The 19526-nt window shown below is 39.1% G+C and overlaps 1 protein-coding gene across 8 annotated transcripts in view; it reads right to left on the minus strand.

Annotated features, from left to right (window-relative positions):
• The window catches only part of LOC127639179 (MICOS complex subunit MIC19-like), a 93169-nt gene extending 77480 nt beyond the window's left edge, over positions 1-15689 (minus strand). For 5 of the 8 annotated variants that reach the window (XM_052121069.1, XM_052121065.1, XM_052121068.1 and 2 more), the window contains exons 1-3: positions 15445-15689; positions 13994-14699; positions 1396-1489 (exon numbers count right to left, since the gene is read on the minus strand). In XM_052121069.1, the coding sequence (XP_051977029.1) occupies positions 1396-1489; positions 13994-14699; positions 15445-15525 (881 nt within the window). In that variant the 5' untranslated portion in view covers positions 15526-15689. The remainder of the gene's footprint in view (positions 1-1395; positions 1490-13993; positions 14700-15444) is intronic. The other 3 variants (XM_052121073.1, XM_052121071.1, XM_052121070.1) reach the window with 1 other exon arrangement.
• Between the last annotated feature and the right edge of the window lie 3837 nt (positions 15690-19526).

A 19526-nucleotide genomic window follows, 5' to 3' on the forward strand; every position in this document is an offset into this window, starting at 1 on the left:
ACAACTAAAATAAAAAAATTACAAGAAAAATTGTCATTGTCGAATAGCCGTTTGATCTCATTTAACGTAAAATGAAATCATATTAAACTAATGATGCACGAGAGCAGCACTGCAGATCACGCTTGACTGAGGAGAAGAATTACACAGATCAGTCTAGATGCACTCTAAACTTTCACAGCTTCTTCTTAAGTAGATCCCAAAGTATTAGGGAATTATAAAAAATAAAATAAAAAATAAAAAAAGTACATTTCAGAAGCAGTCTTTTAAAGGAAACATCCCGGCGTTACAAATGCAGTTATATTTAATGTGTTATAGCTTTATTAAAGTTCAAATAATACAGAAGCAGCTCATGTTTATAACTATACACTCAGAAACTGGCATTTCTCTGTGTGGTAAGTGCCTCTTCAATGAGTTGCGCGAATGTCCTGATTTAAGGGGGAGAGATTGAACCTGCATCCGGCTGAGAGAGACTCTGCCTAGGGGATGCTCATCCCTCGAGCATGCACACTTAATGCAGCTAGATTAGAACGTGATTGCATTTCTGCAATTTGTGAAGAAAAATGGCAATATGCAGCTTTATTAATATGAGAGCACTTTGCACATTAGTTTGGAAATAGTTTTTTATTCATTCTATTGTACGCTTGTTTATTTAGGCTTTTTTTTAGTACTTGGTAAAAACTTAAGTTGCAAGTTGAAGCAAATCTTATATAAGTGTTCAAAAATACTTTAGCATACATTGTACAGTTTTGTTATAATTCAAAAATAACATTTAAATTAAAGTGTTGCTCAATGGCATATTTTTATTCTTAGTTCTGCTGCTAATGTTTTGTAAACTTTGTTAATAAGAGTGTTGTTTAGTAACCAGTTTTTGCTTTGGTACTGAAAATGGTATCGAGTACAGTGAAATTTCAATGGTATTGGTACAGACTACTGACATTTTGGTACAGTGACAACACTAATACACACAACCACTCACAGACAGGAGGCAGGAAAGCGGGACAAAAATGGAAGTAAGAACAGCGAGGAAAGACTGTACCATCACCAGTGGAAACTAATAGATCACATCAGAGGAAATTAAGTCAAGACTCCCTCACTTTAATACTTGATTAATTGATTTTACAAAAAAAGAAAATTTGAAAAAGGGAGGTAAATGGGTCCAGAGAAAATGCCTTAGTTAGACTGTTGACAAGACAATTCTCATTAGAGCACATGGATCCTGTGTCTTGTACTGAATTAAATAATAGCTTGTATCTTAGTCTATGGGTTATACACCGAAGCCTCATGCATAGCATCTTGAGGTTTATTGCTTTGTTACATACAATAGCAGTCACATCTCAGTTTTTTGTGAATATTTGTAAAAGTAGTGCATGTGTGTGTGCATGAACGGGTATTCACCAATGGTTGAGCTCCTCTTGCGCTTTTCTTCTCTCTTCCTCCAGGCCTTTCTGCAGCTCTTCAGTGATCTTTCTCCTCAGCTCAAACTCATCCACTAAACAGAAGACAATACACACAAATGCACATTACTTGCTGAGCTACAGAATGTACATCAGATGGTTATATCACAAAGCATCACTTTGTTGTTGTCAATTAGGTCCTGTCCCTTTTCCGGAAGGCTAATTGTCCGTGAAAGCACAGCAGAGATACAGAAAGGACAAACATATAGCTGCCACAGTGGGAAAAGGCGCCAGTACCACAGAGGCCCAGAGCTACATTATGCTACTGCAATGACAGGAAGTAATGGTGTTGCAAATGAGATATGGCCTAATGGTTAGTGTAAACAACCAACATTTAGTCTGGGCACAATAAGAATACTAGAGGACAAAGGGGTAATTGCAAAACACTCAATCACAAACAAGTTACAGTGATGACATTGGCAAATGCTCAGTGCAATCTCTTCACACTGTGAGAAATTTAGAATTAATACTAGTATCAATTTTATTACTAGGATGTTGGTTAAAAGATACATGATACCATACATGATTTTGTTATGGCTGTAGAGTTTGGGGCAAATAAAATACTAGTTTTGAAATAAAAATGTTATGATTCAATTGAAAAATGTGTATCCTTAACAGGAGAACACTATATTTAAAATTAAGTATCTTGAAGACTCAATAATGGTAGTAACAGAATCTGGCTATGTAATCAGACAATTTTATCAAGTTAAATGTGCATAACTGACAAATAGCAAATTGTTGTTTGATTTCATGTATATTAACTCTTAATAAAAGGAGTGTAATTTGGTACTTAATAAACATAAATATGGATTTAACACAACATTCAATAAGTAATCCTAAAGTAATCTGATTAGATTGCCTAACATTGTAATCTGAAAGTGTACATGATTGATTAAAATTGTAGTTGTTTAATTTATAATCAGTATTAAATTACAATTCAGAAGTAATGAACATAAACTGATCAAAATATTTTAGTTTAGCGAAGGGTCAATTGTGGACTCTGGCATGGCCTTTATCAAAGAACAAGTATACAGGTGTTGTCTAAACCTCAAAAACTTGATAGTATCAAATTAAAGATATGGCATGATAACGGAGCTCCTCAATGGGCAGCACATTTATTCTCCACCTGTAAAACAGGGCGATCTGACTTTTGTATATATAATGATGGTTACTGGACCCTACTACTCGCTTCCTACATCTTGGATTCTGTTTCTCGTCTTCCAACTCTATTTGACCTGCAGTCCTTCCACAGCACAAAAGAACATTAGAGTGTACAAACACTTTTTTTATTTGCAGATGACTAATTCCTTTAAATTGTTTAAAGCACTGTGATGCAGAAAGTGGGATCAATTTGAAATGTTGAGCCAACCAACTCTAATTTTAGGAGGAGAGTAGTGTACACACCTACTCTTTCTTTATTACAATATTACTATTTTCTGCATTCAATAATAATAGTAAAGTCATCAAAGCTTTCAAAATAAGGCAAGTGGAAGTATGGGAATTGTTCAGTGATCAAAAAAAGTCTCAGTATATTTTGATATTTTAGCTTCATTCTGAGCATTCTCTCAATAAATTTCTTGAGGTTTCCATCTGGGATGCTTTTAAAACAGTATTGAAGGAGTTCCATGTATGTTGTAATCTTGTTGTTTCCTTCACCATTTGCTCCAACTAAAGAAGAAATTCAAACGTAGGTACAATTTATATTTGTTAACAAAACATTCTTTTGAAGCATATATTTCAAGCATTTTAACATAAGCTTTTAGATCAAATGATCTTCAAGATCATGAAAAACACAAATTCAGTCAAGTGTGTCCTAACTTCTGACTGATAGCATATTTCACTTTATTCTTTTCCATCAAGCTAATGATTTTTCGTCAGCATCTTATGTCGATTCTTGCTCTAGTTTCCCATAATTCATTTATTCAAACTGGGCTTTAATATTAAAAAGGATAGAGAAATGAGTTTCAATACACCATCTCAGAATCTTTGGGGGGGGCACTGAGGAAAAGATGTCATTAAACATATTGGTGCCCGTGTCACTTCTGAGTCTGAAAAATAATGCTTTAAAAAGATGAAAAACTATTCATATCGAGATATATCTTTCTCTTTTCCCCCTCCTTCCTTCATTCTCTGCAGGATTTTAAAAAGTAGCTTCTGGGCAGTCAGGAGAGAGATAACAGAGACAAATTGCATGTCTCATAAGATGTTTCATTAATCTCCAGACATGAGAAATGGAAGGGGAGGCGGGGCTAATCTATACCATTACAAGTTCCTCGCGATCTGATTTAAACAACATCTTTCTACACACCAAAAGAAACTCCCAGGCATATCAAACAAGGTGCACATTCTTATTCTTCATCTGTCCTTCAGTCTCTGTGGATTTCACTGAAGTCACCATTTTCTGAAACAAACCGTTTTCATGAAACAAAATGAAAATAGGCAAAATAGATAATTTCATTAGGGGTGTGTAATATGCAGCAAGAGAGTGGAGTTCTTTTTCTGCACTCTGAACTTTGTGGTGATCCTCAAGGAGACACTTAATATGTAACAGAAAGAAAAGTAAGTTTATGTATAGCTGAGACATAGCACGTGTGAAGATAATTAGAGTGTAATGCAAAATGGTGTGTGGGCTCTGCGTATGAATATTCATGCTACGTTGAGAATGTGTAAGAGAATATAATCCGGTCATCCAAGGTATCCCTTCATAGTTCCACTCGTGGGCACACATAATCAATGCCCCTTATTAAAGGTCATAACCCTTAACCCCAGGAGATTACGCTGAACCTCTCTAGGCAAGACAAGCTGTGACAAAGAGGCCAAATTTTAGAAGTGAGTCATCAGGTAAATGTCACAGCATTAAGTTCATTTCTGACTTTGAGCAATTTTTTATGGACGTAGCTACAAAGTCATAAAGTATAAAAGTTACGCACTGGGTTCAATCCAAGTTCTGTTAATAGCATTTGTTGCATAATGGCAATTAGCACAGAAAATAATTTTAACTCTTCTCATGCCAGCATGTGTAATGTTTTAAGGACTAGTTACCACAAAAATTTAAATTCTCTCATTATTCAATACCCTGATGCCATCAGAGATTTGTATGACTGTCTTTCTTCAGCAGAACACAAATAAAGATTTTTAGAAAAGACAGAGCTCTGTCAGGTCCTTATAATGTAAGTAAACAGGTGCCAGCAATTTGACGGACCAAAAGTCACATTTAGGCAGCATAAAAAGTAATCCATGAAGACTCCAGTCGATCAATTAAAGTCTTCTGAAGCAATCAATACATTTGTGTTCAAAATGAATAGTTAATTAAAACGTTATTAACTTTTTAAAAAGTGCTTCATGCCAGCAGTTGATGGTGATGTAAGCGAATCGGCGAGTTCACGCTAGATTTCGGAAGCAGCACTTATTTACAACAGAACAGCGAATGTCACACGAGAGTTTGGATATTACAAACAGCATCAGAGCCCTGGAAGGAAACACTGATTTAAAGTTAAATGTTTTAATTATCTATTGTTTCTTACATAAACCGATTTATTTGCTTTAGAAGACATTCATTGATCGACTGGAGTCGTGTACTTTTATGCTGCCTAACTGTGACTTTTGGACCAAAGTGCTTGCACCAGTTTACTTGCATTATAAGGATCTGACAGAGCTCTACTTCTAAAAATCTTTATTTGTGTTCTGCTTTAGAAATACAGTCATGAACATCTGGGATGGCATAAGGGTAAGTGAATAATGACAGAATTACAATTTTTGGGTGAACTAGACCTTTCTATCTTGTAGCTATACTTTCAGCTTGTTACTTTTACCTTCTTGCCTTATTTTGTTTACTTCTATTGTAAACACCTTACTGAAACCATGTTTACATTAATAATAATTAAAAAAAGAGGGACAACACAATGCAAGTATATAGCGACTCAGACTAACATTCTTCCAAACAACAAATTTTGTGTTACATGGAATAAAGTCTTGGAACAACATGAGGAGAGTAAATAATTATTGGCTGAACAACCTCTTAAAGTGAGCATTGTTCAGTTATAGTATTTACCATACTGAAACACTTTACATAAACCGTCTGGGATAGTTGATGCAATACAACAAAAAATAAACTTTTTATACATCGCAAACGAAAAAGGTTTGAGTCATCATTTTACCAAGAAGGCATGAGCCAGCAAGAGAAATGAATAAATGGGAGAGAAAGAGACGTATGGAGTTAAAGATAGATAGAGAGACAGAGAGTGTGAGCCTCCATGGTAGAGCTCATTAAGCAGATCTGTGTCTCATTAACAGGGAGCAGTCTCGTTATGTGCGATGTGGGTGGGCATCTCTTTTTCTCTCCAAGTAGAGCAAGTTCATGGTGTCAGCTTCAGTGCAGACTCTGCAGGTAACACCACTATTAAGGGCCAAGGGGGCACACACACAGAGATTTTCACATGTATTTCAGCTGTCAGCTTTTCAGAGCCACTGTTTCATTACACATCAGATGTGCTTAATTATGTGGAGGTGGGAGCTAAAGAGTCACAGCTCAAAAAAGCGGAAGAGTGAAAACATGGAGGAAACAAAATGACCAGCTGAACTCAAGAGTCCATATTAACCATCGCAAATGGGGAACGGTAGAATCTGTTGTCGACAAAAAGGACAGATCGTGGGTTGACCTTTGCAATGTAAAATGTGTCAAAATAAAGTAGCACTACACTGGTCACAAAAAAGTAATGCATCACTCTGCTCTCATGACTGGCCCAAAATACAAATAAGATCTGAGCCAAATGTGCACTTGATGTGGACTTTCTATCTCAAGACCTTCCCCTTGTATGTGTCAGTTCATAAAATCGTATGGTGTACCAATTGTCATTCAGAGAGGTCCTCACAAGAGAGCCACCCTTGCAGCCATTAAGTGGCCTTTTACAAAGATGTAAAATGAGAAAGATGTTATTTTTATCCATAAAGGTGAAGTTATTGCATCAACCAGTAGGGGTTTGCTGGACCATTCTAAGCAGCCAAACCTCTTAGTTATTTGGGAAAGGGACGTAATTTACCCAAAAGTAATCTCCGTCACACACAATAATTGTAATAGCATCCTAAACGTCTCTAGCTGATATTCAGAATTTGCTGGTGGTTGTGACTTCCTAATAGGCATCTCAGTTGCAACAACTCAAACTTCCGACTTAAAGATCTATTATTGGACAGTCTCAAATGAATGAAAAGCAAAAGGGTAGAAAATGCAATCGACTCAAGGCACTTCTGGGAGAGTATGCTGCTCATGGTACTTTGGAGACTGAACTGGCTTAAGTGGAGTTCCTAATTACAGCATTGATTCATTAACTCTATTACAAGTTAGAATTAATCGTTTCTTTAACACCCTGGCACAAGCTATGAACATAATATGCAAGGACCCAGACCCATTCACTCACATCAAAGGGGCTGGATTTAAAAAAAAAAAAAAAATATATATATATATATATATTAACCAATCTGTTAAACTGATTTTTAAAAAATCCATACTGCATATTGAAAATATATCTCAATCACAGAGGTAAATAAAATCAGTGGCTGTGAAGTTCTGATGGATGTGTTTAAGAGTAGTTTCAATTTCATAGAATTGCCAAGAGTGACTTGAAGCATAATATTGGCCCTTCAAACTACTGTGCAAATACATTCAGTGTGTTTACAAGATGCAATTTGCTTGAGGAGTACCATTAACAATAAAAAATGACAGGCGCTGAAGTGCACTTTGCAGTGAAATATGCGAAAAAACAATCAAAGGTGTAATTTCTTCACATTTTCAAAGTCAGATCAAATCAATGTACACACAAAGCTCAACAATACGTTTTTATTTTTTGCTGGCTCAGTTAGGCCTGTAGATCAGATTTGTACTTGCCCTGCCAACATTTTCACTGGCTGCGTTTGGGGCAATATACAAAACATTACTGATTTGTTTGATGCTTCTAAGAAGTCATTCCCGCACTTTAATCAAAACCTCAACTATGAGTCGCGTGGATACCATGTGAGGGTCGGACGTGTGAAAGGAGAGCTCAGCGCACTTTGCTAGTTTTATTACTTTTTGCTAGTTTATAAACGGGTGAGATTTGATAAACACAGATTCTTGACTGTTCTAGGAAGACAATATGTAAAAGTATTCAAAATTCTCTGGCTCTGGAGACATAAGACACTTACATGCTCAAGCTGAAGCCTCTGATGAGGCCGTAGGCCCAGGACTCAATTTGGACAGAGTTCAGCATCAACTGTTGAACATGTCCGCAATGCTGGTGAAGGTCGTTGCTGACTTGGAGGATCTTGCTGAAATACGATCGATTGATCACTGCCATGGAGACAAAATTCACAGAAGTGGTTACAAGTGTGTCAGATGTATCGATTATCTGGAGTCATCAGATAGGGAATTAGCTGCTAATCCACTAGAGATCCAGATAGATTTGGAGCGTGTCTGGGAAAAGTTGGAAGATTTAGAGTATCGTAGCCGGCGAAACAACGTCCGAATTGTTGGAATTCCTGAAGATGAAGGTGGTCAAGATATGGTGAAATTCCTCAACGAGCTCTTCAAGTCTGCTCGACATGACAGGCCATAAGCTGGAAATCGACCAAGCTCATGGAGATCTGGCTCAGAGATCCGCTGAGGGAACAATTCTTGCCAAATTTCTGAGATCATCTGATAAAGATCTTGTGTTACAAGAGGCGAGGAGTAAAGGAAGGCTTTCTTGGAAGAACCACAGCATCTTCTTGTTCCCAGACTTTGCAAATTCAACAAGAGAGAAACGTGATCAATTCAATGGATCAATGGCAGGTCGCTTATGCACTGATGTTCCCGGCAAATTAAGAATAGATACGAAGGATGGATGCAAAACATTTACATGCCCACAGTACGTGATGTCCTTCATAAAGACAATCGAGTGAGTAGGTCATTGTGTGATACTTTCTATGCAACCATCCGAGGAAACTGAGCAGTTTTTTCGTTTCTTTTTGTGCTGGTTTCGCCTAGCGGCTGGAGTTTGTTTTCTGGGATAACACTCCTTCAGGACAGTTTGTGGATGAATCTGCAAGTTCTTTGTGCTTACGCCTCCTGTTGGTTGGAGTTTGTTCTGTGGAATATTTCTTGCAAATCTTTGGAGTGATTCAGGCATCTGTAGCACTCATGTAACAGGTGAGTGGGCCTGACTCACTCAACATTCACTTGACTGTCCGAAGAATCTGGGAAACTTTTTGTTTCTATTTGTGCTGATTCCACCTAGCGGCTGGAATTTGTTTTGTTGAGAAACACGCCTTCGGAGCAGTAATGTGGATGAATCTGCACGTTCTTTGTGCTTATGCCTCATATTGGCTCCAGTTTGTTTTATATATTATTTTCTGATGTGTAATTCGGTCTCAAAAAATGTGTATAGAAGCACTGGACTTGAGCAATCCAATGGCAATGTTGTCACAGGTTCACGTAGGCGTACATATACTGTTTGAGTTTAGAGGATGGATGCCAGTGTCCACTATCGTGCACATGGTTAATGCGCACATTTTTCTTTTTCTGTGTTTTTGTTGGGGGGGGGTGGGGGGGAAGCTCAGTCCTTGAATATAGTGAAGCAAAAGTGTGCAATTCCCCTAAAGCAACACTGGTGCTTCACAGGATGTGTAAAAATCTTGGTCTTACATATATTTGGAGACTTTTGAACCCATTAATTGGAAACATCCTAGTCTCAGATCATGCCCTGGTGAGTTTAGAGGTGTTGCCACATACAGAGAAAAATAAATCATATAATTGGTGCTTTAATGTATCCCTGTTTCAAAATCATGAATTCCAACAAATGCTAAAGGTTGAAATCAATGTCTATATGGAGACCAACTGGTCCTCAGTATCATAGCTTGGGAGGCACTTAAGGCAGTTCTTATGGGTCAGATCATACAGTGTGCCTCATTCACCAAAAAATCCAAAGCAAGAGAACTTGGAATTGGAAGGGAATATTAAAAGTGTCTAGGCAGAGCGGAAGCGCAAAATGTTGTCTGATGGCCTCAGAGAATTGACCCGATTGAAATAGACAAAATACTATTTTGTCACAGAAAGTGAATTTTTGGCTATTCAGAACAAGACAGTCATATTTTGTGTCAGTGAACAAAGCAGGGAAGCTTTTGGCTAGATAACTAAAGCAGAGAGAGTCTTTTTCTACCAAGAGTTACGTACAATTTCCCTGATCCAGTTAGATGACACCTCTTAAACACATATCAGGTGAGGTTTATTCGGGGCCACAGCTCTTCTGATAACATCAGGCATCTCATCAATATCATATGGTCAATGGCGAATGATCAGTGGCGAATGATCAGACTCTGGTCTCTGCCATCACAATTGATGACGAAATGGCGGGGGGTATGGTGCATAAGATTTTGCTTTATGCAGATGATTTTTATTATTCATCTCCGACCCCACTGACTTCTTCACTGAGTCACTTGGTCTAAATCCAAAGCTTTGGCTCTGACAGCGTACAGCCCAGTAATGGCTTTTCAGCCGGATGCTTTCCAGTTGCCCAAACAGGGCATTGAATATTTGGAAATTTTATTCCCTGCAAGTTTGTGTGATTTAGTTTGAATTTTGAACTCTTAATAAAAAGGTTTTGAGCAATATGGCCGGTGGGCTTCATTACATTTATCTATGATTAGAAAGGTAACAGTCTCTCCCTGTAGAAGTCCCTCTCACTTATTTCAAACAATTTGATAGCATAGTGAAGTCTTTCATTGGGAATGGTAAGCGTCCCAGATTACATTTTAATGCGTTACATAAGCCGATTGACAAAGGTGGGCTAGGCCTACCAAACATTTTTGTTTTATTATTAGGGCTGTCGATTTAACGCGTTAATTCAATGCGATTTATTTTATAAAATTAACGGTAATGCCCCCGGACCGTAATAAGGAAGATTCCTGAGAAATGCAAGCTTGTAGTACCACCTGTTTACTCCAGAGGGCAGTAAGTGAAACTTCAGCTGTGTGGTAATGTGCAGTTTATACAGTGAAGAAAACAACCATCCAGCAGCAAGCCGCGCAAACAACGTTGATGCCAGTTGTGGGCCAATTAAAATGTATACAGTAAATGCTGGATGAAGCAGAGATACAACTGCAATCTCAAGTCTATTGGGGCAAAGTAAACTTCAATTGTCTGCATTGCTGATTGATCCGTGTACGTTATTACGTTATGACACAAATACTGTCATCAGCACAGTCTGCGAGGACTGTCCGAGTACGGCCACGATTTTCTTGACACGTGGACAGTGCACATTGCCGGTGCATGGACCAGCTGTTGACTGTACTAAGAGTACCACATAGGCAGTTGTGGTAGGCATGTGTTGGACATATTTGTATTTGCTCGTGGTCGGAGGAGTACACTTTGAAAGGCAAGGTGGTAAACCGGGCACAATCCGATCCGAAACGAACAAAATAAAAGTATACCCAGGCCTGTAGTCTAATTTTTCAAAAATTTTCGTCAGACAAAGCGTTTACATGAAATTTAAAAATATATACAGTGGGTACGGAAAGTATTCAGACCCCCTTAAATTTTTCACTCTTTGTTATATTGCAGCCATTTGCTAAAATCATTTAAGTTCATTTTTTTTCCTCATTATTGTACACACAGCACCCGATATTGACAGAAAAACACAGATTTGTTGACATTTTTGCACATTTATTAAAAAAGAAAAACTGAAATATCACATGGTCCTAAGTATTCAGACCCTTTGCTGTGACACTCATATATTTAACTCCGGAGCTGTCGATTTCTTCTGATCATCCTTGAGATGGTTCTACACCTTCAATTGAGTCCAGCTGTGTTTGATTATACTGATTGGACTTGATTAGGAAAGCCACACACCTGTCTATATAAGACCTTATAGCTCACAGTGCATGTTAGAGCAAATGAGAATCATGAGGTCAAAGGAACTGCCTGAAGAGCTCAGAGACAGAATTGTGGCAAGGCACAGATCTGGCCAAGGTTACAAAAAAATGTCTGCTGCCCTTAAGGTTCATAAGAGCACAGTGGCCTCCATAATCCTTAAATGAAAGATGTTTGGGACGACCAGAACCCTTCCTATAGCTGGCTGTCCGGCCAAACTGAACTATCGGGGGAGAAGAGCCTTGGTGAGAGAGGTAAAGAAGAACCCAAAGATCACTGTGGCTGAGCTCCAGAGATGCAGTCGGGAGATGGGTGAAAGTTGTAGTAAGTCAACCATCACTGCAGCCATCCACCAGTCGGGGCTTTATGGCAGAGTGGCCCAACGGAAGCCTCTCCTCAGTGCAAGACACATGAAAGCCCGCATGGAGTTTGCTAAAAAACACCTGAAGGACTCCAAGACAGGGTCGGCGCCAGGACATACGGAACGAGGGGGCCTCGATGTGTCACTGGGGGGCCTACCTCTCCCACCCTCAATAATAATAATAATAATAATAATAATTCACCCACTTTTAATTAAAAAAAAAAAACAACAACCTTCATGCCACCATATACCCGACACGACGATACAGAGCAACACGGCCTACAGCATTCTCATAAATAATAAGGACCAGCACTGGCTATATAATCAATCAGTAACAAAGACTAAAAAGCAAAAACACATCCTACCTTTAGAAAAGCTGCAGTCGACGAGTGGAAGTGTTAAACTTCCTTAGAACAAGGTCTTTCCATTCGTTGCGTATTTTCTTTGTAAGGTCCCGCTCAAATTCAAGTTGCACGAGCTGAGCCTTAAGGGTGTGTTTTAGGGTGACCACCTGGCTATTGCTCTGTTGCAGGTCAGCAGACCTGATTTTGCGGGACACGAGGGAGAGATAACTTACTATTATTGTATTAGATGAATAAATATTGATATTATATTAGATGTATTTTTGCAGTGATGTTAAATGTGAAACTTCGGTGGTATACCCTGCACCCACCTTTTTTAGGGTCACTTGTAACTGGTTTTAACCATGTATATATTTTCTCAAATTATTTATTATACGAACGAAGAAACATTTTCTTCTCGTGAGCTCCGGATAGCCATTTTTCCCAGTGTTTTCCCGCTCTGGCAAGGAAAAAAGGCAGCGCTGCGCATGTTCAGTGTTTTCTTATTAACTGTTTTTTATAGTGATTTTGTAATTAAAGGACGATGAAATAAAATGATGCCGAAATAATAATAATAATAAAAAAAGATAATACAGACAAAATTGAAATGCGGGACACTGCTTATTGCTTGCAGGACGCGGGACAAAGCTTCCAATTTCGGGACTGTTTCGCAAAATGCGGGACAGGTGGTCACCCTAGTGTGGTTCATTGCTCGTCTGTTGTCCGTGAAAACGTTCTTGAGCACAGAAAATGAGTTCTCACACATAGAGGCCCCGAATGTGACAGCGAGTTTAAGTGCGGACAAAACATAGCTTCAAGTACATTGTGACGTTCAGAGAGAAGTCTCTAGTAGTCATCATCTGCTGGCTTTCCTCCGTTTTGATTCTGGAGATATATTGCTTTGCAACAATGCACTCCGATTCCACAATGTTAGAATTAGTTAAATCCATGATATGCTTTATGGACTTTATGGACAAAAAGGTCTCAACGTAGTTTTTCTGGGTCAAGAGCGGCAAGTGCTGCGGCAAACTTTGAATTACGTTCACTGAAACGCACTTCCATTTCACCAAGAATATGATCCAAAGCCTGCGTAGCTCCACTTTATCATTGATGTTGGCTCCAGTTGTTTCTTCAACTACATACTCAAGTTCTTGTTTACCTGTCGACTCCGTTTTGCTGGGACAGGTGTAGCTTTCGTGCTCGCTGTAACTGTGTCCCAGAGAATGCTGAATTCATCTTCGCTGCCGAGATTGTGCGCATATACATACAAGCTGCTAGTGAAGTAATTTAACGAAAACCTTCTCCAGAGTGCTCTGGACCTCAGACTGGGCCGAAGGTTCACCTTCCAACAAGACAATGACCCTAAGCACACCGCTAAAATAACGAAGGAGTGGCTTCACAACATGACTGTTCTTCTGTGACTGTTCTTAAATGGCCCAGCCAGAGCCCTGACTTAAACCCAATTGAGCATCTCTGGAGAGACCTGAAAATGGCTGTCCACCAAAGTTTACCATCCAACCTGACAGAACTGGAGAGGATCTGCAAGAAGGAATGGCAGAGGATACCCAAATCCAGATGTGAAAAACTGGTTGCATCTTTCCCAAAAAGACTCATGGCTGTATTATATCAAAAGGGTGCTTCTACTAAATACTGAACAAAGGGTCTGAATACTTAGGACCATGTGATATTTCAGTTTTTCTTTTTTAATAAATGTGCAAAAATGTCAACAATTCTGTGTTTTTCTGTCAATATGGGGTGCTGTGTGTACAACAATGAGGAAAAAAATGAACTTAAATGATTTTAGCAAATGGCTGCAATATAACAATGTACATATACATGTACTGATTTTGGAGTGCACCGCAGGCCCAATAGCTCAAGGTGAACAATATAGGCCAGCGTGACATCCTTTTGTCAAGCTCTGGTATGTGTCAGAGTTATGTTGCAGAACAATCTTACTCACCAACTGGAGGTGGTGGAGGAGCCACAGGTACTTCTACAGTTGGAGGAGGGTGTGGACTATTTTCAGCAGTGGAAGCAACAGGGGAAACATGTTCAGTTGGAGAGGAGGGGGCAGTTATTTTTACAGCTGGAGGTGAGATAGGTTCAGAAGCAGGAGGTGGGGCAACAGTTTTAGTAATAGGAATGGACTCCACAGGTGCAGGAGGTGTGAATAGCTCAAAACCAGGAGGGGCAGAAGCAGATTCAGCAGAGGGAGGAGGGGTGGGCTTGGGAGAGGGAGGCGGGACAATTATTTCCACAGGTGGAGAGGTTGTAATGAGCTCAACAGCAGCAGCAGGTGGAGCAATTGACTCACCTGCAGGGGCTGACACAACACCCACCGATTCAACTAGGGGAGGAGGAGGTGGTGCAGGGGAGGGTACAGTCTCAGCCACAGGTGGAGGTGGGGGAACAATGACCGGTGGTGCAGGGGCAGTCAGCGGCTCAGCAGTGGTTGGTTGTGGTGATGGAGGTGGCAGGAGTTTAACCGGCTCTGGAAGTGGAGGAGGTGGGGGGGAGGTGACAGGGTCAAATAAAGGAGATATTGGCTCCAGTGCTGGCAGAGGATCAACCACAGGCGGAACAGCAGGAGGGGTTCTAGGGGAGGACTGGGACCGTGGTCGGACTGGTGAGGGCTCCCTCATGCGGTCGATGACCTTCTCTGAGAGCTAAAGAACAACAGTAATGGAGTAAAAACAAATATCAGAGGTCAATGAAGATATTTTCCCTCCTTTCTGCACTTGGTGTCGCTTGACTGGTAGGGCATGGCACTAGTATGGCTGAGATCATGGGTTTGATTTCCAGGGAACACATTTACTAATAAATGTAATCAATACAAGCACTTTAAGTCATTTCAATAAATGCAACTGCCAAATTAATAAATAAAATGTAAATGTAGTTCAAATAAATCTTTGCATGCTAACTGAATATGTGAACACATGCATGTAAAATAAAAATAAAAAGTAAAATAAAAAAGTTGTATAATGCAAAATAAAGACAACTCAAAACAAATGATAAATAAAATTTAGTCTCATAACAACAATCTACTTCATGCCATGTGTGGCACGGTTTAGCCTATATGGGGGCGGGAACACAAAGTAGTCATGGTGGTGCTTGAACTGTAACATGTGTCTGCTTTTAACACAAGTAATTCCTATTATCCTGTCAGGAACGTCAAAAGAACACTGCAAAGCAGCTTGTCGAATGCATAACCTATATTCCTGTTCAACTCTTTGTTTACTAGGACATCTGAACTAAATGTCAGTCAGGGCCATTTGTTTATTCTATTAGAGGACTTAAACGCAACACTGTGCAAGCGTTCAAATCACAGCCGGTGAGAATTAAAGCCGTGTAACAGTATGCATGATTTGCATTTGATAGGTGGCGTATAACAGGCGTGTGTCACTCACTCACCCGTATGCCCTTCACTGTCGTTATGTTGTCATTCTCATCCGACTCGAAAGACACGCGACGCGTACTGTTGTTGGCTCCCATTGCTGATCAAACAAACTCGCTGGCTTTTAACCAGCTGCTACATGTAAATTTAATCAGTAGTTCAACTCTATCTAATGTAGAAGTTGACAGTTCTCGGGTTGTAATGCCCGAGGACAGGTGCCTCACGTTCCCGTACAGAAACACTGCTGAAGTTCTGCGTTCAGTCCTGCCTATCAAGCACAGGCAAAGAAAAACGACTCTCATTGGACAAGCACAGACGAGTGTATCGTTAAACGGTTCTCTATTGGACAAAATGTATTGGCACCATTAGCGGCGAAAATGACACGCATGGGTGACTTTAATGAGTAATTAATTATATTCTGTAAATAGCATATTTTGTTTCTTAATTAATTTTTTGATCCAGTTGATCCTCCATTTCTTTATTTACTTCACTGTTTACTATTATTTAAGTAATTTCTACACTTCATATTGCAATATTGTAAATTTTCTAATAATCATACCAATAAAGTTTTGTTGACAATATAACGTTTATTTTGAAAATATACCTATTATTTTTCTTTCTTTCTTTCTGTGAAGAAAGTTCCAAATAAAATATGTTTTTGAGTAATGTGATACATTTTTTTAACGCTAACTGCTTTAATGACTTTCAATGGGCAGTAAATAATGCAGTTTCTTATTTCAAGTTTACCTTCCGAAACAAACAGAAACATTGCCCTACAGGTTTTTTTTATCCCCCTTTCTTCTAATTTGGAATGCCCAATTCCCACTACTTAGTAGACCCTCATGGTGGCGCGGTTATTCCCCTCTTCTCAGTTGCCTCTGCTTCTGAGACAGTCAGTCTGTCCAATCTTATCACTTGGCTCGCTGTGTGCATGACACAAGGAGACTCACAGCATGTGGAGACTCATGCTATTCTCCGTGATCCAAGCACAATTTACCACTCACCCTACTGAGAGCGAGAACCACTAATTGCGACCACTAGGAGGTTACCCCATGTGACTCTACCTTCCCTAGCAACTGGGCCAATTTGGTTGCTTAGGAGACCTGACTGGAGTCACTCAGCACACCCTGGATCCGAACTAGCAACTCCAGGGGTGGTAGTCAGCATCAATACTCGCTGAGTATTATAGGCCCCAAAAGTACATCCTTTACCATGTAAAAAATAATATTTTTTAATTTAAACATAATATCCCCACACATTTAAATGTACTTTCAGTGTATTTTCCAAGATTTTACTTTTTCAAAGCTATAGCATATGCAGAGAACTCTTCAAAGCTTTTCATCCTGCTCTAGGTGATGAGAAATAACCTCAGTCTTATGTCATCAGCAAAGGACAGGAGATTGCTCAGAAATGATGGGTCTCAGAGGAAACTGATAAGAACTTCTGGATCCGACAGGACTCAAAGGTGCAGAAAGAAAAAGAATGTCAGTGTCTTAGGGATTGTTTCCCTTTTTTGAAGCAGCACAGAATTGGTCACTATGTTATCTCATGCTGTCCAAGGACACATCAGTCAAATAGGAGACTGCCTGATCGACCCTGTCCTACACAATCAATGCCCTTTCCTCCCTGGTTTGTTACAGCAATGATCGTCAGGAGATAGAGGGGAGCAGGCCCACAGCAATATATACTGAAAACAAAAAGCTATTAACAACCTCCACCTCTTGCTGTATCGCCTCTCTCTCTCTCTCTCTCTCTCTCTCTCTCTCTCTCTCTCTCTCTCTCTCTCTCTCTCTCTCTCTCTCTCTCTCTCTCTCTCTCTCGCTCTCTCTCTCTCACTTCTTTTCCAGTTTAAACTTGCTTTATTGGCATGACAAATATTTGGAGATTTAAAATTTTCCAAAGCATTGGAAACGTTTATTTTGAAAATATACCTATTATTTTTTTTCTGACTATACACTGATCAGTTGGACACCACATTGGTGAATAAAAGTATACATTTCTTTCCATATGAGCAAAATCTATACATTACATGATCATCCTTATTGTAATATACATAATAATAATAATACATAAATTATATATATATATATATATATATATATATATATATATATATATATATATATATATATATATATATATATATATATATATATATATATATATATATATATATATATTAGTATCATTATTATTATTATTATTATTGATATTTTGTATATTACAATAAGGATAATCATTATTATTGTTAATAATAGTAATTAAATAATAAAATATACAGTAATTTATAGCTAAATTAAAATTTTATTTCTTCCAAAGTACAGCAAATAGTTTCATTTTTTGGTAAGGTGCTAAAGTCCCTTTTTGTTTAGAAGCTTATTGTTCATAATATACCTCATACACTGTCAATGATCTAAAATGCAACTTTTTTAGCAACAACACTACATTTCCCTATGAGCTTAACAGTCAGCTGATTTTGTTGAACAAGGCTTTTCATTGGCTGAAACCCATCAGGAGCTCACGTGTCGTGTGTTTATGTTTAGTAGCGGAAAGATGGCATCTGACACAGGCAGATACAGGAGTGATGCCTGCAAAAGCAAAGACCCCTCTGGTTTACTCATATCTGTAATTAGGTGAGCCCGATATTTTACAATGTCCGTGTCGCCCAGCTTCTGTTCGTCTGCGTTAAATGTTCTGCTCTTGGTTCTCGTTAAAAATTTGACTGGAATGGACTGTCACTTAGCATTTCTGCTAACGAAACATCCTGTTATTCTTTCATATTTTGTTTACACGGAAAGTTATTTCACTGCTTCTTCGTTTGAGATTTTTATTTTCGTCACTTCGATTTATATTCTGACTGTGTGGGGTTTCCTAAATGACAGCGAGTCTGTTGTCATGCTGAGGGACGAGTGTTGAATGGACAGTGTTTATGTGTTGACATGTCTTACTAGCTAGTGAGCTGCCTACATAGACAACACAATCTGGGCTTCATAGAAGTGAACGTTCGTTTTAGATATTTTAGATTCTTTCCTTACTGCTGTCATTGTTTATTTTATGTTCATTACAGTTGCTGAAGCCTGGTAAACTTATAATTAACTTTTTATCCAAATTAAACATGCTCAGAATCAAACTGTGGTTAGTTGCGTAGATTAAGCCTATTTCCTTCCATTCAGTGCAGTTGATAAGTTGTCAGAGATCATCACAGATTTCACCCATCAGTCGTTTCCATTAGGATGTGCACAGGCCCATTCAGTGAGGTCATAAAAGAGCGAGTCTACATTTAGAAACCATATCTGCACGATCTGTTCATGACTGCCAACTTGAATGGACATTTTCTCACTGAATACTGGCTCTCGCTACCCTCCTGTTCTTTCGCTCACCTTCTCCTTCTTTCTGAGCTCTTTGATGACTGTAAAGAGCTCTTTCAGGAGATTGTGCGCTACCCCCCTTTATTGTGTGATTTAAAGCCATACCGCAGTGGAAATGAATCAGGACAGAGTTTGAGAGCTGTGCTGTCTGGCAGTGTGCCTACTGGAATACTCATTGGACTGACAAAACCCCAGTGGGTCTCTCGGAGTGGCAGGGCGTCTGATGATGAATTGTGATTTGTGTTGCAAAGGCCAAAATCCATCTAAATCTGTCTTGAGTGTTTGCAACATAAAGATGATGGGATGAGTTTAGATTGGGATCAACTTTTCTCTGTCTCTCATGCTGTGATTTATAGAAGCTTAGAAGTAAATCAATCAAGTGTGATTTTCTGGTGTCAGAAATAGCAAGAAAAACTATTCAAAATAATTGCTATTCGTAACAGTTAAACATTGACACCCCTCCGTCATAAATAAGAATTAAGTATTACCGCCCCCTCTATCATATATAAAAATTAAACATGGTCACTCGTGGTGACGCGGTTACTCTTCTCAATCCAGGTGGTGGAGGACAAGTCTCAGTTGCCTCCGCTTCTGAGATAGCCAGTACGCGCATCTGATCACGTGGCTTGCTGTGCATAACGCTACGAAGACTAACAGCATGTGGAGGATCATGCTGTTCTCCGCGATCCACGCACAACTTGGAGCACACGCCCCATTGAGAGTTATAACCA

The sequence above is a fragment of the Xyrauchen texanus genome, chromosome 47 (assembly GCF_025860055.1).
Source record: "Xyrauchen texanus isolate HMW12.3.18 chromosome 47, RBS_HiC_50CHRs, whole genome shotgun sequence".
In the NCBI taxonomy this organism is placed as follows: domain Eukaryota; kingdom Metazoa; phylum Chordata; class Actinopteri; order Cypriniformes; family Catostomidae; genus Xyrauchen; species Xyrauchen texanus.